A 20,829-nucleotide genomic window follows, 5' to 3' on the forward strand; every position below is an offset into this window, starting at 1 on the left:
GTAGATTAACCTACAACCAGTAAAAAATTTAATCTCTTTATTATGAATAGATCCGCTATAGATACACATTGAAGCATCCCTACTAATGATGTGCTATATTGAAAATATATATTAGTCGACCAGATTAATATGTTGAGAAAGCATAATCAATACTAGAAATTTTAAAATTAAGACTTCCTAGTTATTATTGTTGTTGTTGTTAGATAAGATACTATTCTATGTAATGGGTCACATTGTTGTGCACCTCATAAAGACATATCTGGCTTATGCAGCGGGCAAATGTAACAAGCTCGATTGTTGAAAATTGGAATCAAAAGTAACACTCGGCCAGGTCTTCTTCCCTTTTTCTCTTAAATTTTGCTCAAAGCAGAGGTCTGCTAATTAGCTTAAGGTTTGGACCGGTTTTACTGGGTAAAAGTGAGACTCGGCCAGGCCTTTCTCCCGTTTCTTTTTTAATTTTACTCAAAGCAGAGAGCTGCTTAGCAAAAGACTTATTCGTTTTGGACTAGTTTTACTGGGGAAAGCCTAAAATATTTCTCTTTCGGCGTCTCTCAAAGTATACTTAAATTAGTTCATAGTGACGGGATCTTGTCAAAGTGAGTCATTAGTATGTTCAATTTTCAACATGATGATGACAACATGCTCTTTGGATGTGGAAGAATATTGAGAATGCGCTGCCTTTCTTATTTACAGATGAGAGGTTGGTGTAAAGTAGAGATCGACTAGGTCTAGCCCAATTTGGATATTGCAAACCTAGAAATTGACAATTGAAAGCCACACCCAATACCACTAGTTCACATTATAGTACTATATAGTTGCTATTATTATATGCTACAGATACGCTCCCGTATTCATAGTGTAATAACTAATAAGCCTTACAAATTCATATTTTGAATCTGAAGGGTTGAAATTTTTTAAGTTGAAGTTCAGTTTTCTACAGTACAAACAAAAATTCATATTAAAAATTAAATTGTATTATTTAACATAGAAATATTTGAATAGAAAAAACTTAGCTATGATAACATGCTAGAAAAATCGAGATGTAGTTACCATACAATGATAAAGTGTTTGAAAAAACACGAAGAAGAAAATAAAGGAGCATGGAATTAACATACATATTAACAACAAACAAATTAGGATTACAATTTCTTCCAATTTTAATCAATATTTTAAGACAAGTGACCAACCTTTTAAGAGCAATGCCCATGAGTAATATGTGATGTCACTCCCCCAAAATTACATTCTATTATATACTATATAATTATATTTGTGATCTTGTTTGTCCTATATGAACCAGTCAAAAGTTTAAAGGATATATTATATATCCTTTGACCTGAATGATTCATACCAAAAGATTCGGATGAAAACATTCACACTCTCAGATCTATCAAATCTGAAATGGGTTGACACCAGTTTCAAACTTTTGTCGAAATTAGCTTTGATTTTGACGAGTTCCCTACCCAACTATTTCAACCAAATGGCACTCTTCCTCTCCCAACTTGGCAAGATATGTAGAGCTTAAGATTTTTTTCTCTCTTCATTTTGTAGTAGGTCACATAGCAATTGGATATAAAATTCTTGGTTTCTTAGCTGTATATATTTGACAAAAATGTGTAGCACATTGCTTCTAAAGAATCTAAACACTAAAAGTCTTCATTCATTCCATTTTTTCTCTATATATGATTTGTTTTATGTTAGACCAATTATCTCTATGGTACAATACGCAATCAAATTTTTTTTTGTGATCTTTACCTGACAATTGTCATTACATCGGTGCCCGTGGTCATCTCATCTCCTCGTGAGCCATGAGTTGGTTAACTGTAATTGAATCTTATACGGTGCTAAACGTTTATATTCATAAATCGTGGGGCATGTGCCTCATATAATAATGGCATTGTAAACAGCTCATAAAACAATAAGTTGAAGGACATAATTCTTTGACATGGCTTGTTTGGTTGATATTTAATAAAATGTGTAGCGAGTGATAGTCTGATGGGTTCATGTAATCATAACTTGTTACTTTAGCAATCTTTTGAGAACGGGCCTAGTGAGTCCCAAGACGCCATAAGATTCATCAGGCCATAAATTTAAAACACTAAACTAGCACCTTAATTAGATCATCTTTGATGTAAAAATTACACACACCAAAAGATTAGTCGCATGCAAGTTATGAACACTCTTAATTAGCCAAGCCAAAAAAGTTGTCACTTTAGCATCTTGTGTAAAAGGAAAATGCCAGTATACACGTCACATTCTTACACACACTTGAAATGCACATGTACAAGATTACATGTAATAGGGTCATTAGGGTGTGTACTTATAATAAACACTATTTTCGTGTAAAATGATGTGTCTTTCTTTTCTTTTTTTTTGGATGAATAAGATAGAAGATGTGTCCTAATCAATATTGCTTTTCATAATTTTTTTTTTTTTAAATCTAGAAACATTCTAAATGATACTCGTGAGCTTAGATCTCCATTCTTATATTTAGTGTGACACCAACAAGAAATCCAGCAAGGATAAGGGTGATCATAATAGAGAACCAAAGAGTACCATCCGGCAAGAGCCGCTAAATAAGCCGGCATTTGCCACTTCGGTTTCTGCTGTTGACATCTCTCATTCACGGGCTCAAATAATAATACAAACTGAAATCCTTTATAAATTAATAATGCAAAATCTCACTTCTTCTTTTAAAAAAAATATTTGTAATAATCTATGTGGTATTTTAACCTTGAATCGAATTCTATTAGGAGTCTAAATTAATGTTTAATGATGGATTAGATGCTATATAAAATGTTACCCAAACATTCTCTAATCTTGACAGGAACTTACATGAAAACTATTATAAAATTCGCAAGAATGATTAGTTGTTAGAACGAAAGGCAACATTTATTTATTTGTATATTTGGTGCAGAGTAAATATTCACAAGAGGATAGCATAGGCCGTAGAGGGATGTATATAATAAATAATAATTAATCATCTCCCAAAAGATAAAAATGAAGTATGAGTACTCACTCTATTTTGCTTCAAGATTAGGAAGATCCTTAACAATTTCAAATGAACTTCTTCTGCGCCAAGTATTGGTTTAGGGATTCCTCCGAAGGTCCATTGGCCTTGGACTCCAATTGGAAGCCCCCACCTTTCCTTTTTTTTTTTTTAATAGATAAGATATAATTTTAACCAATGCCCATTTCCGATGATTGTTTTTTCTCATCAAACCAAATTATAACTAATTTTTGGTATAATTCGAACCCTAAATTACTTATTTGACGATAAAAATTTTTATTAATTGAACTAATTAAAACTCACTTTACCCCATTAAGAAACCAAGTTCTCCTCATATAAAGAACCAGATCTATTAAATGTTTGGTTCATTTAAAGAAATGATTGCCCCTTATCCTAAAATTTCATTCCGTGTTCTTAAAAGTGTATTTTCTTCACTCGTTGGACTTACAATTTGTATTCTATTCATCTTCTTCAATACAAATTTTTGTCTCACTTTTTATGTTTAACTTTATACTCCATCATTTAATGGTGTGTCACGTAGTTTATTTCTTTTAATTTTAAACAACAGTTATATTATAAAGAAAGTCAAATGAATACATGACATGTTGTAATTGGTGTTGGTGAAGTAAAAAGTATGAAAAAGAATTTGAATTAATATACCCACTCCAAAAGTTGAAGAATAAATAAATCTAAGAGATAGAATATTAGGGTAATTTGCCCCCACAAAAGTCCAAAAGTCTTCATTTTAATTACTTACATCACAAAATCTCATACCATGTTCTTAAAAGTGTATTTTCTTCACTAGTTGGACTTACAATTTTTATTTAATTCATTTTCTTGAATTCAAATTTTTGTCTCACTTTTTATGTTCAACTTTATACTCCGCCAATATCTCAAAAAAAAAAAAAAATTATACTCCACTATTTAGTGATGTGCCACAATTTATTTCTTTTAATTTTGAACAAGGGTTATTTTATAAGAAAAGCTAAATAAATACATGACATGTTGTAATTTGTGTCAGTGAAGCAAAAAGTATGACAAAGATTTTGAATTAATATTCCCACTCCAAAATTGCAGAATAAATAAATCTAGGAGATAATTTATTAGGGGTAGTTTGCCCCCACAAGAGTCCAAAAGTCTTCATTTTAATTACTTCTATCACAAAACCATGTCCCCCACTGCCTCTTCACCTATAAATACACGTAAAAGATTGCAGTATCCCTCCAATTAACTTGCATCTTTTTGAGGCGCAGAACAAGGAACTAGCCTAGCCACACCCACACCAACAACTAAAACTCAGGTCGAACAAAACAACATTACTAATCATGATGAAGCATCATCCTCGTTGCATCATTGTCTTTGCTCTCAACTCCATCTTCATTGTCATCTTCATCATCCTCCTTTCATGTTCCATGGATGTTCAGGGCTTCAGGGCTCTCAAGTATCAGCCTCCTCCTTCTAAATCAGTGAACAAGTCGTTCGAAGCTGAAGCATATTCTGGCCCCAGTTATGGAGGAATTGGCCACAAATGATTCAAGGAATCCAAGAGTTTCTGTATTTTTTTTTTTTTCAAATTTCTTTAAGCCTTAGTGGCAATTTTCATCAATTGCTGTTGTTTTCCCTTTTCCTTTTATTTATTTTTCAACATTTATTATTATTATTAATACAATTTTTATTTTTATTTTTTGCTGAGAAAGATGACAGTTGTTGTGGGGGCAGAACTGCATTCTAGTAATTCCAAATAGTACAAGTAATGCATCAAGTGTACGCTTCTCTTATGCTTGCTCAAAGTGTGGGCATTATATATGTATAAAAGAGTAATTTATTCTGAAAATAAGACTTGAAAGCATGGGTTGTGAGGAACTGAGATATATAGAGGGTGTTTTAGAATATTTCAGCTTTTCTAGCATAGAAAGGAATAATCGAAATATACAATAGAATTGTATTTTAATTTTGTTGTTATTAGGACTACCAACTCTTTTTTTTTTTTTTGGTCTTTAATTTTGAGTGAGGTTTTCAGGTATTGCTCTCAAGTTACAAGGTAGATGCCAAATGGATCATGGAGCTAGTTTATCTATTTACTACAAAGCATCATGGCCACTACAAATTCTTGTAATCTGTGTGAGTGTATATATATGTGTGTGTTTATCAAATAAAAAAAAATTAATTTTTTTTTTTTTTTTTGAGAATCATCATTTAAGTAATGTCATTTTAACATTGTTTCTTAGCCTATGAGTCCAAACTCCACAATAAATAAATCCTAACATCTGGAAATAATCGTTGCAAATAGCCCAAAACATGGTCCAATGGGTAGTCTAGACGTTCGTACAGAAATGGAAAAAAAAAACGTAAACCAAGCTGAGAGAAGCCATTGCAAAGGCCCAACAAATGGCCCACTGGACATCTTCCCGAAAAAGCAACCAGAAAAGAACAAAATGAAGCTGAGAGAAGGCATTGAAAAGGCCCAGGAGACGTCTTCCAAAAGAAAGAATAAAATATCAACATTTGGCCCATGCAGGTCTCGAACCTGCGACCTTCGCGTTATTAGCACGACGCTCTAACCAGCTGAGCTAATAGGCCGGTCGACTTTAGTTTATTTTCTTTTTATTTATTTAATTTTTTTCTCGGTAAGTGTTATTTTACTCGATCCACAATAACCTTTTACGGCCCTCCAAATCAAACCTATTTCTTCAAATTCCGAACACAAAAAAAATGTCATGGAAGAGGAAGGGGGTAGAGAGTGATTTTTTTTTTTTATTAATAATTTTTTGTGCTCCATAAATAAAGTTTGTTAATTTGCCCAATAGACAAGGGCTCTTGATTCTTGAAGAAACCAACGTGTGTAACATTTTTTGTTTTTTTAAGTTTCATGCCTAGTATGCGATATTATTACGAATGAAGTTTTTTGCAAACGCAATCCACTGTAGTTTTGTAAAAAGAACAGCAAAGAGGAGGGGGATGCCATGGAAATCTTTTCCTATTTTCAAGGATGTGTTTATTGGGTATCATTAGAACAACTAGTGAAACTACTTTTATATGTTACTAGTATTATGCCAATACGATGCATGGTTTAATAAAAAAACTATATATAAATTTTAAAAAAAATATTTTTTGATAATATAATCAAATCTAATAACAAATAAAATAGAAGAAATATTTTTAAAATTAAGCTACATGAAAAATGTATATTATGTAAGTTTTTTTTTTGCAAAAAAATATATTTTTAAATATTTTAAAAATTATGGCAAGTTTTAAATTTCTAAAAGCTAATTTTATTATATATTTTTTAAATATTCTATGAATATTGTTGCAATTTAAGATGCATTAGACTTCTTTTTTTTAGTGTAGTATACATTTGCTACAATTTAAGATGGATTAGACCTTTTGATTTAGTATAGTATACATTACTGCAATTTAAAATGTATTAGACCTCTTTTTTTTAGTGTAGTATACGATTGCTGCAATTTAAAATGCATTATATTTTTTTTTAGTGGAGTAATTAAAAATTAAGAATTAGATTAAATTATGTCTACTTTACTGCAATTTAAGATGCATTAGACTTTTTTTATGTAAATATTTTCTTTTTAAAATCTAAAAATTTTAAAAAAATTCTGCAATTCAATGTCGTCACAACTACAATGTTTAAAGCCAGTTTCTATTATATAGCATATGATATGAAATTGTAGCACGTAAAATTGAGCAAGAATCAGCGAATCGCCCACTTTGCTGTCAGTTTCAACTTTCAACACAAGTTTTTCATAATCATTTGCATTGATTATTGGAGAGAAGTGGTTGAGAAAGTCACAAGGTTATAACCATTAAGAACAACTTCCCTAGGATGATTTTTTTTTTTTTTCCCAATTTGTTATGCTGCCATTCTTACCAAGTATGCGAAATCAACAGCGTGATTGATGTAGACAAGGTGTTCAAGGGAATGGGAGGAATTCACACTCATGAACTGAAATGCAATGATTGATGGTCATTCCAGTAATGTCGGAATTGATGATGAGCTTTTATGATTTTTATAGATAGCTTGAGCAAATCTAAAGCTCAAGTTGGGCCTAGCAAGCCCGTTGAGCCCTAAAGTCTTCTAGGCTCGATGTCAGTGGCAGCCCACAAGCCCTCAAGGTTGGATCTAGTAGGTTGCGTCACTGGAGGGCAGCCCCACCGGGGCATCAATCGGATTTCCTGAGTTACTTTTACAATAGGATATTATTAACGTATGCCTTAGGGCATATATTTGTAAAGAAATTTTTTATGAAAAAATGAAAATGTAACTAACTGATTTGATAGTTTTTTTAATTTTTTAAAAAAGTTTCTTTAAATAGATGGGGCATATATTAATCGGACCTTCAATAATATACGGCCTCCAACACTTTTCTTGACCAATTGGCAGTACCATCATCTCTTAATGAATCACATGATCCAAAGTGATCAAATACGACTAGTTATGCTCTATGGTATAGAATGTTGGGTGATTAATAGGCAACATATCCATAAAATGAGTGTAACAAAAATTTGAATGATAAGATGAATTAGTGGGTATAAATAAAAAGATGAGATTTGAAATGAGGAAACCAGTTTAAAGATAAGGGTAATCCCTCTAATGAAAAAGACAATGGAGAATCGTCAGAGATGGTTTAGTCAGTTTAGAGGAGAATAAATAATGAATTGGTCAGCGTTGATGGTACACACACACACATACATATATATATAAGTAAAGAAAGGCAAAAAATAACATAAGTAATAAAAAATGACATGACAATCGCTAACGTAAAACGTGATTTTAGATAGGAAAATGCTAACGAATGCACTTAGGATATTAGTTAATAATCTATTTTTAAAAAAAAGTTTTTATGGGAAAAGAAAAAAAAAGTAATTAATACTTTGACAATTTTTTTTATTTTCTATAAAAATAGTGTCAAAATTTTCCTAAAATTGATTCTTAACTAATACTCTAAGAGCACTCGTTAACATAACACTTTTAGATAAAATAGAATGGGAGAAAATAATTCATATGTCCAACTTAATTTAATATGTCAAGATTCATAATTAACTATAAATTTTAGAACTAAAACTTTGTTATTATTATTTTATTGGCGTCAACTGACAAATGATTTCACGTGAACTCGCCTTTATCATAACTTTTATTTCCACAACTATTGAGAATATTCCTTGTTTTGAGAATAGAAGCATAATGGAATTTTGTAAAGAGCTTAGCCCCCCTCCCCCACCCTCACCTATCCTCAGTTATGTTGTTGCCTTTAACTTGGCAACAAGTGTTTTTTTTATTCTTTTTTTTCCAGCTTCAGTCCCTCAAGAATTTTCAAATTCCCAAACCCACTCTACTTGCCCAAATCATCCTCGGGTCAGCTTGAGGTAACCCAATTCTTTTACTTCTCGTTATAATTATAGTTTAATTAATAAATTAAAAATAAATCTCAATCATTAGTACAAATCACTGAACATAAAACACTATAAAATAAGTTTTAACACTATAAATTAAGTTTGTTAACACTAGAAACCACCGCTAAGCATAGACACAACAATCCAAAAATTTTCAAGGCGTATAATATAAGTTTCTAACCTTTCCATACAAAACAAAAACAAAAAAAAAGGCGTAAAACATAAGAATACGACATCATAGACTAAGTTTTAAGACCACATACATAATAATACAAACAAGAACTGCTAAAAATTTCAATAATACAAACCAATAAACATCTAACGCTGCAAACGTATTTGTCGGTTTCAAACACTACAAACTCAATAATGCAAACAATCAAACATAATATAATTAAATAATATTTTTATTAAACTAGAGTCTAGGGCTATAACACCCATCCCTATCCTGAATCCGCTAAATTGTGATCTACAAGCCAAAACTCAAAAGGCTCTAATTTTAGACTTTTGTCTTTCCTTTTTGGAAAGGAATGGGCAGCGATTTTTATTTTTCTGATGCGTGATGCATAATGAATAATGAACTTTCTTCTATATAGAAAATACTTTTATCCTTTATATATATATATATATATATATATATATATATATATATAGAGAGAGAGAGAGAGAGAGAGAGAGAGAGAGAGAGAGAGAGAGAGAGGAGTTCAGTTATAACTTTAAGGAATGTTAACCAAACCATTGGATTACATGTTTCTATATTTTTTTTTTAAAATGCTAAAAATCACTTCAATCATACACTATTTACTATTTGACCAATAAACCCATCTTCCATTCATAATTTTAAATTACAAAAACTTACACTTTAAATATTTGATCGATGTCTTAGGCCTTGTTTGGTTAAAAAAAATGGTCACTCGTCACTCGTCATTCGTCACTCATCACTCAATTTTCATCACTCATCATTCATCACTCATCAGTTAAAATACCCCAACTCCCTACACCCCACCCGTTTGGCACCATCACTCACTTGTCATCACTCAATATTTTTCAACTGTTTGTGGCCCCATACCTATCAGTTGGTGTAGCTTTTACTTCTTCTTTTTTTCTTCAACCCCCAACGCCCAAACTCACTGAACCTAGTGAAAAAAAAAAAAAAAAAACCAAACTCATCAAACCTAGTGAAAAAAAATCACCGAAACCAGTGAGAAAAAAAAAATCACCAAACCCAGTGAGGAAAAAAAAAGCAGTCAAAATATGCGGCTGACTTGACTAGTGGGTCCCTCAATGTATGTTTAATTATGGAAATGCCATTGAAAATAGAGTTATGGAAACTGAAAACACCTAAAATGTGTTTTCAGTTTCCATAACTCATCACTCAAAAATCAGATAATTGAGTGATGGAAACAATAACTGAAAATCAAGCCAAACAATCATCCATCTGTGGGACCCACTTGTTTTGGATGATGGATCATGAAAAACTGAGTGATATCACTTAGTTTTCATGCAATCCAAACAACCCCTTAGTTATTGATTTTTGGTTGTCTTAAAATTTTACAAGTAATAAGAATATATAAAATGTAATCCAACTGTATATCAAAATTTGCATCCAATAAAGATATATTAAGTGATATAACATTACTTAGAGTTTTAAGTAATATTCACTACCCAATAACCTATATTTAATTCATATTTTGAAAATCACATTGTTGAATTTTATGCTTTATATATCCTTAACATACATGTCTATTTTTATGTCAATCGGATGTTATTCATCATTCAATCTTTAAACTCATTTTTATGCATTATTTTAAATTACAAAAATTTAAATTTAAAAAATTGATTGATAACATGACTATTAATCTTGAATCATCTTAAAATTTTGCAAGTATAAAAAATATACAAAAATAATGTAATCCAATAATAAATTTTTTAAAATTTATATCTAATTAAAAAAATATTAAATAATGTACCATTATTTAAAGAGTTTAACTCAACTCATAAAAAAATATACCTCCAATTTTATTGAAACAATATGGCAATAATGGAATGATAAAACCGCACTATATTAATTGTAAGGCAATATTCTGAAAATTCAATCATGTGGCACAGTAGACAGTGGTGTGGATTGGTCACTTGGCCTCTCTTTATTTGTGTAAAGTAATAGTTGTCACTATAGAGGGGCATAAAAATTTGGGGAAAAAGTTAGGTACTCAATAATATTACAAAGGAATTAAGAGAGATAGCTGAGCAACCGAATAAAGATCCGGTTGCAGACACAGTAGCAAGTCAGGTACTTGCCAAAAGTGTCATTTTCCTAAGCGATTCTCAAAATATATTGCTTGGAATCTTTGTAGCAAAACAACATTTTTAGATAGCTGTAAGTGGATGAATCAAGAAACGTGGACTTATTCCAACCATTCCACTTTTCCTTTCTCTACTTTTTCACCTTGAAATTTTTTTTCTTGACAGAATGAAATGAATTATTTCTTTCTGGCCTTATGAGAAGACTTTTGTTATATTGGTCCCTCCTCCAACCAATGGAGCAAACTTGTAAGCACTTCCTTGGTTATAACCTCCCTTTGATTAATGATATGTTATTTGAGTCCTTCCACAAGTTAAGCTTAGCTAATATTTAAAAAAACAATCATTGTGTCTCCGATCATCAAAACTTGCTAGTAATTTTGATCACAACAACACTCCAATGAAATTGGATATGTAACTCGTTTAAGTGCCTTGTGAGTTGACTAATAAGGTACTTTGAGAAGTATTTAAGTGCCAACTTAATTATTATTAATATCATCAAAAAGTTTAATACGTCAATTTTAACATCTCGGCATAATTAACTTATGATATTTATTCCATAACAATTTTTTTTATACCATGAGGCTAAAATTCCTAATTAATTTATTTTGATGTAGGTTAATGATATGGGTCAAATGACCCGTCCTTTTTTTTATTTTTAAAGTAAGAGAATAAGATTTGAGTATTGTAAAATGAAACAAAACAAGAGTAAAATCTAAATTATATTTAAAAAGTGCAAATTCTTAGTTTTATATATAATATTTCTAAACAATTTTTTGAGGAAGTATTTATATATATATATATATATATATATATATATATATATATATATATATATATATATATTTTTTTATATATATAAAAAGCTAGACAAGTAAGCATGTGTTATATATATATATATATATATATATTAAAATTGAGTCTATGAATCTCTCTCGAGCAAGTTTGAAGTTTGCTTGATCAAGGGACAAGCAAGAGACGCTGAGATATGCAACCTTTTTTGTCTATGACTTGATCGATCAAGGGAAAAGCAAAATATAAACGAACTCTCCTTTATATCAAAAATTTATTAACGTAAACCACTTTATTCTCATATTCTTTCATTGGTTTTTCTCATATTCCCCCAATAGCGTGTAAGGATAGTTATCAATTACTTACTTTTAAAATTCCAAGCAAAGATAAAGAATTTATAAGAATTTTAGTAAATAATATACATTTTTAGGTAGCGTTTGGATAGCTAATTACTGATTACGATTGGTGTTTTAACGTTTATATTTTTACCAACGTCTCTTGCATTGTTTATAAGTTATGAATAGTGCATTAATGCAAATGAACAGTATTTTGTGAGTGTGAGCAGTAATCAAAATTTTTTTTTTTATTTTTAATTTTTAATTTTGAACAAAATAAGTAGTACCAAAATGAAGTGTTACTTAAAATTTGACTTAAAACTTTTAGGAAACTATTGAAGATACTTTTATAAAGGTCGTATACTAAAATGGAATTAGGTCCATTAATTTAGCTAAAATTTGGCTTATCCATAGGAAGTGCTCTTTGCACAAGACCAAAAAACAAGAACCTCTCAAGTCTCAGCGTGATAATGTCAAATCAAATTTCAAACATCAAGATTTTAGAGAACTTTGATTGATTGACTAATCCGCAGATGCCAAGTCTAACCCACGTTTATGTCTATCCATACACCAGCAGGAATGGGTTTCCACTCCATACTTCCATGGTCCTCCATGCACACAACCGACCTTTCTACTTGCACGCGTGCCCAAACAAACCCCTAGAATCCACGAAACAAGAGGTAAAAAACAAAGTATTCCGGCACAAAACACAAAAAGCCAGAGTAGTTGTTTGACCCAAGGGTTAAAAACTTAGAATAAAACAAGACACTTTATAGAAAAAGAGAGAGAGAGAGAGAGGTAGAGAGACAGAGAGAATTTTTTATACTAAAAAGGAAAGAAATAAAGAGTTAACTAATTATTATATTATATTTTTAATTGGTCCGTTTGGTAATGTTGTTCTAGTAAAAATATAGTAAAAAAGTGTATAAAAATACGTGTAATGTTGTTTAAAAATTAAAAACTGTTATTTAAATTGTCGTACCAACGAGGTCCTGAACTTTAGAATTTTTAGACTGATCAATCTGGTACTTCAATTGTTAAATTAAGCCCTTAACAATTTATTTTTTCAATTTAGTCCCTAATTTTGTTAAAATAAGTTAATTTGGTCATTTGGTCCAAATTTCTTAATACACAAAGATATTCAAACTTTATATATATATACTGGGTTCAAATTACATCTAATATAATTTTAAGTAATATTACACTATTCAATAATTTTTAAATTAAATGCAAATTTTGACAAATCTACTATTAAATTACATTATCTTTGTATATTCTTAATACTTACAAAATTTCAAGGTGATCAAAGATTAATAGTCATATCATTAATTAAATTTTTAAATTCAAATTTTTGTAGTTTAAAATAATGCATAAAAGATGAGTTTATGGATCAAATAATAAATAACATCCAATTGACATAAAAATTGGCATGATTGTTAAGAACATATAGAATATGTAATTCAATGGTAGAACTTTCAAAATATGAATTCTATAACAAGTTATTAGGTAGTGAAATATTACTTAGAGTTATACCAGGTATAACTTGAATTCAATCCTCTCTCTCTCTCTCTCTCTCTCTCTCTCTCTCTATATATATATATTCATTGAATAATTAAATCCATTAAATGAGACAACTCAGTAATGTTTTCATTTCTAAACTTTTAATTAAAAAAAATGTTTAAATGGTGTTGTTTTATAACAAATTCGAACGAAGTGACTAAATTGACTAATTTTTACGAAGTGAGTGACCAAATTGATAAAAATTAACCACTAAAGACTAATTTGGCAACTAAAATATAAGTCACAAGCCTAAATGGAATTTTACACTTACTTTTATTTTGCTCTATTAAGTTTGAGAATCTATCAGATTTGATTTTCATTTCAGCGATAAATATAACAATGGGGAGGAAAAGAACCAAAAAAATGATAATAATTAATATTGTTTTGTTGATACTTAAGAATTAGAATAGTCATGTGGATCAGTAAAATTATTATTTTGATGAGAGAATAAAATCAATAAGGATCTAATGTAAACCCACCTTTATTCACTCTTATATAACACCTAGTCAAATTGTCACTTCTCACAACTTAAAATGCTCTGACCCAAATACTACCACCCATCTTAAAATTTATATTTACTCTAGAAAAAAAAAACAAGAAACAAAAAATAAAAGATATGTGACACGGGAGAAAAAGAGAGAGCATACCTATGAGAGAGAATATCGAATATTCAAAATTGATAAGGAACATATTAGTGATGTTGGGGAACTCAGCTAAATTCAAAGAGAGGATTTGGGCAACAATCTACTTTGACAACCATTAGAAGGTATGTATGAAGACCCATACGTCATATGGTGGTCTTCCTTAACAATCTGTGTAACCACCACTCAAATATTCCCTATGAATTTTGGTAAGGTCATTAACACCTCTCTCTCTCTCTCTCTCTCTCTCAACTTTTGAGGTAAAAATAAATTTTAAGAGGGTTGATTGTGCATGGATGAGAGTAAGTTAATTTGTGAGTGATGATGTATCTAGGGTTTCCACAAAGTCTTTATTAACTTTAACTATTCTTAGACCATACCATTTATTACAACTTTTTTCTATCACTTACTAAAAGGGTCAAATGCGAGTAGTAGACAATCACACTCGCATAAGACAAAAAACTTTTTCTCCCACACTTACAATTAAAACTGTGAAAAAAAAGTTAGTACCTAGACTTCTCTATTAAATTTGTTCTCTTTTGAAAAATGAGTCAAATATAGTATACCAAAATAAAAAAATCTGAAACTCAAGGGACTAAAAACAAAAACACCCAAAAATTCCTAGCGTAAAAACTAAAAAGTGTAATTCAGAATAAAATATTTTAACACCCGGACAAGATTGTCAATTCGAGAAAGAAGAGGAAGAGCATTCATTTCTCAATCTTGTCGTGTTCGTAAAACACCAAACACACAAACAGGTTTTCTCTGAGCCTAAAAAGCCAGTAACCCCAAACCCCTTTTCATAGACTCTTTCGCTATTCTCTCTTCTCATCAGATACCCCCTTTACCACCAAATTTCATCTATTAGTCTCAGTTTTTGTTATCTCTCTCAAAATTTCCCCCAACAAAGATGAAGAAACGTGGGTTAGCCGAGAATCATGAACAAGAAGAAGAACAACAAGAAGACAAGAAGATGAAGAGGATTAGAGTCGAAGAAGAAGAAGAAGAAGAAGAAAATGAAGAGGAAAACGAAAGTGGGTTTATGAATTTGGACGAGAATTTGCTGTACGAGGTGTTGAAACACGTGGATGCGAGGACTCTGGGATCAGCTGCGTGTGTGAGCAAGCTCTGGCACAAGACCGTTCAAGATGAGCGGCTATGGGAGCTGATCTGCACAAAGCACTGGGCTAACATCGGCTGCCCAAACCAGCAGCTCCGATCTGTGGTCTTAGCTCTCGGTGGCTTTCGCAGGCTTCACTCGCTTTTCCTTTGGCCTCTTTTGAAGCCACAATCATCATCATCGTCTAGCTCAGCCGCTGCTGCTTCTGCTTCTTCTTCTTTATCTTCATCTTCTACGGCTTCTTCTTCTTCTTCTTCAGCTTGGTCTCCGTTTGCTCCGATGGTGAGCTCGAAGCCGCCGCCACGGTGGGGAAAAGACGAGATGCAGCTCTCACTGTCTCTTCTCTCTATTCGGTACTACGAGAAGATGAATTTCAATAGCCGCGGAAGATGATTTTTATTTTTATTTGTTTTTGTTTTTTCAATTATCATTATCCCATAAATGTTTCTAATTTCCCCTTTTTGTTTTTTCAGCACTTGATTTTTTTTTTTTTTCTGGTTTGTGGGTTTTTTTTTCTTCTTCCAGATCTGTATCCTTAATTATGTTTTTGTTTTGTTTTGTTTTGTTTTCGTTGTTGACTACTGAGTTCTGAGCTTGTTGTGTATATATTTTATAATGAAAAAAAAAAAAAAATTTGTTAAATCTATGCATTATATTGTTCATGAATGGTCTAAAATATCAAGAAATGTGAATTGAGCCTGCGAATTAGGTTTGTTATCTCGATTGCTTAACTGGGTTTCCGAGAAATCCGTGTTTGGATGCGTAGAAAACAAGGGAAAAAACAGTGCTTTGAATAGAAGTTGTAAAAAGTGGATGGAAGTGGGTGAATGTGGATGAGAGGGGTTTGATTAGAAATGAAAGAAAAGAAGGGTGTGGTTGGATATGCGTTTTTTCGAATAAACACAAGGAGACAAGGCCAAATGGTCCAGTTGTATTTATTGTATTAAACGTCTGTAGCTGCCCACGCTTTCTGGCTTTTAAGATCTGTAAAAAAATAAAGCAAAAGATACTTGGGAGGGGCCAAACTTGTCTTATTGTTAGTCACTGCTCTTTGATAGTTGGGATAAATGTTGTTGGACTTTGCAGGCAATGGCTTTTCCTTTTTGGATCAAATAAGAAAAATATATATATAACCCTTGCCTGGATCTCAGGAATTTTGTTCTTTCTTTGCCACTTGCCAGTCAGGGTTTTTAGACTTATTATTATTATTATTATTACTATTTTTTTACTTTCTGTATAATATTTTTTTTTAATTTTTATATAGTGTTTCTGTTGGGTTGATTTTGATTCATGACTTTTGCTATATCACGGAATGTGGCAGAGATAATGAAATCCCTGTGTATGTGCTCAAAGTTGGGGTTGTAGTCCATCTGTTAGTTCAGCTACAGAGATTTTTTGGGGCCATGAACATAAATTAAGAAAATATAACTTTGGTTACAGTTTCTCCAAGTGATTTATGTTAGGATTTAAAATTAAATTTAACCAGGTGTAATTTATTGACCAATGTAATTACATGATTGAAGTTAATTGGAAAAAATCTAAGGTACAATAACTAAAGGAACTCTACTCTTTTTGTCCTTTTAACCAATTTCAAAAATATTCCAATCAAAGTTACCAATAAGTCATGATCTCAAATCAATGAGAAAATAGGTCGAGTACACACTACCTTAAGGTTTATGTGAAAAATCCCTTTTGACTTGAATGGATGGAAAATCCAAGGTATTAGTTCTAAATAAAATCTATTATAATAAAATTAGTCATATTATATCTTTTTAAGTTTATATCTAAAACTTGAGTTCATAATAAATACAATAAAATGAATTTTTTAGGAATTAATAGAAACTCACATGAAGACTTCACTTTGTATGCTACCTTATACACACGCTTGCAAAACCCTTTTTTTTTCTCACTTTACTACATTTATCCAATCCAATCTTCATAATTTTTCCTTGTTTGCATGCTTCACCCAAAAAAGGGGGGAAAAAGAAGAAGAAGGGAAAAGCCCAAGATATGTCTCTCCTTTTTACAGTCTCCCAAGCAACATATCCTCTCTTTTTTTTTTCCATTAATTATAAGCTCAATTATAAGATTCTTCCCTCTATATAAGGCTGCAAATCCGATTTCTTAGTGAACAAAAATGATTAAAATTTCCCTTTTACATTGGTGATCAAATGATTCAAATCTTTTACAGTATTACTATTCCCTTTATTTAAGGCTCCAAATCCTATTTCTTAGTGAACAAAAATGATTAAAATTTCCTTCCACACTTAAAGGAAGCCTAAAGGTAGCCAAATTAATTTTATTTCTTTATTAAAAAAAACCCCTAAAATAAATAACCTAGTCACAATAAAAAAGACAATTTATTTATCAAAAAATTATTTTGAGGCAATTTCCCTACAAGTTAATCCTACACCAATCATTTTGCTAGGAGTTCAAGAATGTCAGTCAAGCGTATTAGTTCAAAGTTCTTCTACAAACACACATAACTTCATTATCTTTTTCACAACTAATTAAGATGTTTTGCCACTAACGCTATTTTTAAATTATTCACCACAAACACTACTTTCATATTAAGTTATAATAGCAAAAGATTGTGAATATTAACGTGTCATGTTGTGAAAAATATCGTAAATTATGTGGGTTAGTGAGCTTATTATTAGTTAATAGAACCTATCTAAAAAAACATTATTGTCTTGTTTTTACAAAGGCTGCCCGCAAACCAGCTGCTAGATTCTTGAATTTCAGATACAAGAAAAGTGCTATTAGGCAATGAAAGACCATCAGAAAATTCTTTTTTATTTTTCAAAATGATAATTTGAAATAATTACACACATTCATTTTCCTTACTAAACCGGCAAAGTATATGATTCAAGATAATAATCTTGTCATAGGTGTGGCTACTTTTGTCTATGACCACACACTCCCACAAGCATTAGTAGTCACAATATGAAGCCCACAACATAGAAAATTGAAGGCCACCGATATAGAATCAACTAGTTGACCAAATCAGGCTATTTCCATTCTATGCCGTGTCTGTTGGGCCTGAATTTCATCTATGCCTACGTAGCAAAAATTACCAAACAAAACAATGTGGACTGGTTTTTTTTTTTTTTGGTTGAGAGAGAAACAATGTGGATTCGTGGGTACAAAAAACAAACAACAATGTGGTCATATATCTTATTCAGCAAAAAAAAAAAAAAAAGTGGTTATATATCTTTTTCTCATGTTCTTTTTTCCACATTAAATTTTTTCCTTCCCTTTGGTCTTTTTTTTGGGGGGCAAATTTTCCCTTTTGGTTATTTCTTAGAAGGCAACTCTATAGGATTTCAAGTAAATACAAGTTGGAATAACATGTAAGGCCAAAAGGTATAATGTGAATCCGGGAGATTTATTTTGTTTCATTCCATTCAAGCCTAAGACCGTTCACGAACTTGAAATCAAGGACTAGTTCATTCAATATACAACAGCTTTGAAAAGAGAAATCTTGAGATTTACGAAAGGGATGCTCATATTTGAAATTATTTCTCCCCATTAGAAAAATGGGGCAGAAAGTTTTATTTTATTTATTTTTTTGTAGAAAATTAGGTTAACACTAGGTAATTAACAAAAATTAGAGCCGTATATATTTTTTGACTTTGATCAATATTTTAGCACAGTAGTAACCATATATTTTCGATAGGCTTTCAAATATTTTGGTTGATGTTTTAAGACATTAATTGTTCTCAACATTTCTAATCAAAATCCAAAACTTATGAAATCTTAAACCACGCCATGATTCAGAGACCCTTGATTATCTTCTAAATTCCATATCTGCATCTCTTCAAATTAATTTCTAACTAGAATTAGCTCCATGATTAACATCATCCACTACTTTCTCAAAAAAAAAAAAAAAAATCCGGTAAAATTATATTACATGATCTATGTTTTAATTCTCACCAGGTGGACTCACTCCCTTGCCTCTTGGATGGTACAAAAGTACTATACATAGTTTTTTTGAATGTGGTCACCGACCTGACTATAATATTCACTACATCCTGAAAAAATTATAGTAACTTGGCCTATGTCAAAATGAATATTATTACACTAAGAATTGCAGATGTCAGTGCTGATTTAGTTCTTTCTCTTTCTTTTAAATCGAATCATATTTTAATCATTACCATGCCTTGGTCCTTACCTTCTCCATTATTTAATTAGAAGACCTATAATTTTAATCAAATGATCGATAATGGTAATCCTTGTGCTGAACCGTTCACCAACAATTACTTAAAGACAATTGCTTAAAGAAAAAACAATTACTTTAATAAAAGCTTCTGATTATCAAAAAAACAAAAAATACTTAAAGAAAAATTCCATGTTGTTAAGTAGCACTTCAAATTTGGACCAAATTCCTATTTTCCTTTGCCTTCTACCCAAGAGTTGGACCCAAGAAATTGCGTCCTCATTTCCTGCAGAAGAAGAAGAGGTATGGCCTTACCTCACAAGTACTTCAACCTACCCACATGTGTTTGAAGGGGGCAGTGTTTGTGCTTTTAGCTAGTCAAAGTGTCAAAGTGTCAAATGTGAATCCTAAACTAAAACCCACCTTTGAATATTGCATGCGCTACTATAAATAGGCCTGCACTGGCTAGCTTATTGCACAAATCATATATATCCCATAATCTGTCTTCAGCACTTATAATTTTGACCCTAACCAAAGCATATACTATCAACCATTTTAAATGGCCAGAATCCTCATGTCTCTAAGCTGCTTCTTCCTTGTTCTTCTCATACTAAGTCCTGCACCTTTTCTGTCACAAGCTCGTCCTCTCAATGGTGACCAGCCTCGCATCTCTACGAGCAAAGGGGTTGAGATTTCCTTTGACGGTATGAATATAAAGGGTGTTAAAACTGAAGGTCCAAGCCCACGGGAAAAGGGTCATGGTTCCACCAATGGTCGACATCTAGGAGTGGTAAAGGACTCGGGACCTAGCCCTGGTGCGGGACACTAATTGGTTACTACCAGCACCACTGGTTATTCTTTCAAATCTTTCTAACAAGTTCGTTCATTTTCACTTACAAAGTGTGTTATAGAAGAATATATACCAAGATATAATGAGCATTCGTATATTATACCAGTTACATGATGTACAACAACAATTATACTTTTGTTTGTAATTCTACAGTTTGTTTTGCTATCTAACTTTGTAATGAATAATCTTTGATTCTATTATTTTATGCTTTGGTGAATGATTTTGTTTATCCTTTAAAGAATCAGCCTTTGATTATTACCGAATGTGAATGCAAATTGAGAATGTACAGTTATGTCAGGATATCGTTGTCATGGCAATATGATATCAAATTCAGCATAAGATTTTCAAAAGATTTGAAAAGCTCTTAAAAGGTCTTGTGACTTCTAATTTGAATGTGGATGCCAAGCCAAGAATTTGAGGACACCAATAATGCTGGATATCTCCCATTTTGCTTTAGAATTTGCCACTTGCTTAATCACAATGGGCACCAAAGTTGTTTCCTATGCAATATGCATTGCATTAGTCATCATTTTTGGTCCAATGGGAAAAAAATGTCCAAAGATACAAAGAATGAGAGATTGCCATCATTGCCAACAAAGTAAGACGGTAGTAGGACTACAAATTTCAAAACGATGGGGACATGTATAAAACCCTGGCTGCT

General features: G+C 31.4%; 1 protein-coding gene and 1 non-coding gene across 2 annotated transcripts; one reads left to right on the forward strand and one right to left on the reverse strand.

Moving 5' to 3' along the window:
* Positions 1-5,513: 5,513 nt before the first annotated feature.
* On the reverse strand, positions 5,514-5,587 carry TRNAI-AAU (transfer RNA isoleucine (anticodon AAU)). Its single transcript has one exon. It is a non-coding gene; the product is annotated as a tRNA-Ile (tRNA).
* A 9,148-nt stretch (positions 5,588-14,735) lies between these two features.
* Positions 14,736-15,801, forward strand: LOC142622182 (F-box protein GID2-like). Its single transcript, XM_075795613.1, has one exon. It carries the CDS (start codon positions 14,950-14,952, stop codon positions 15,550-15,552), a length of 603 nt encoding a protein of 200 aa, XP_075651728.1. The 5' UTR covers positions 14,736-14,949; the 3' UTR covers positions 15,553-15,801.
* Positions 15,802-20,829: the final 5,028 nt, after the last annotated feature.

Source organism: Castanea sativa, chromosome 1 (genome assembly GCF_040712315.1).
Source record: "Castanea sativa cultivar Marrone di Chiusa Pesio chromosome 1, ASM4071231v1".
Lineage (NCBI taxonomy): Eukaryota > Viridiplantae > Streptophyta > Magnoliopsida > Fagales > Fagaceae > Castanea > Castanea sativa.

Bases quoted from the DNA above. Each gene is read 5' to 3' on its own strand.
- LOC142622182 (XM_075795613.1), top strand. From the start codon at position 14,950: ATGAAGAAACGTGGGTTAGCCGAGAATCATGAACAAGAAGAAGAACAA.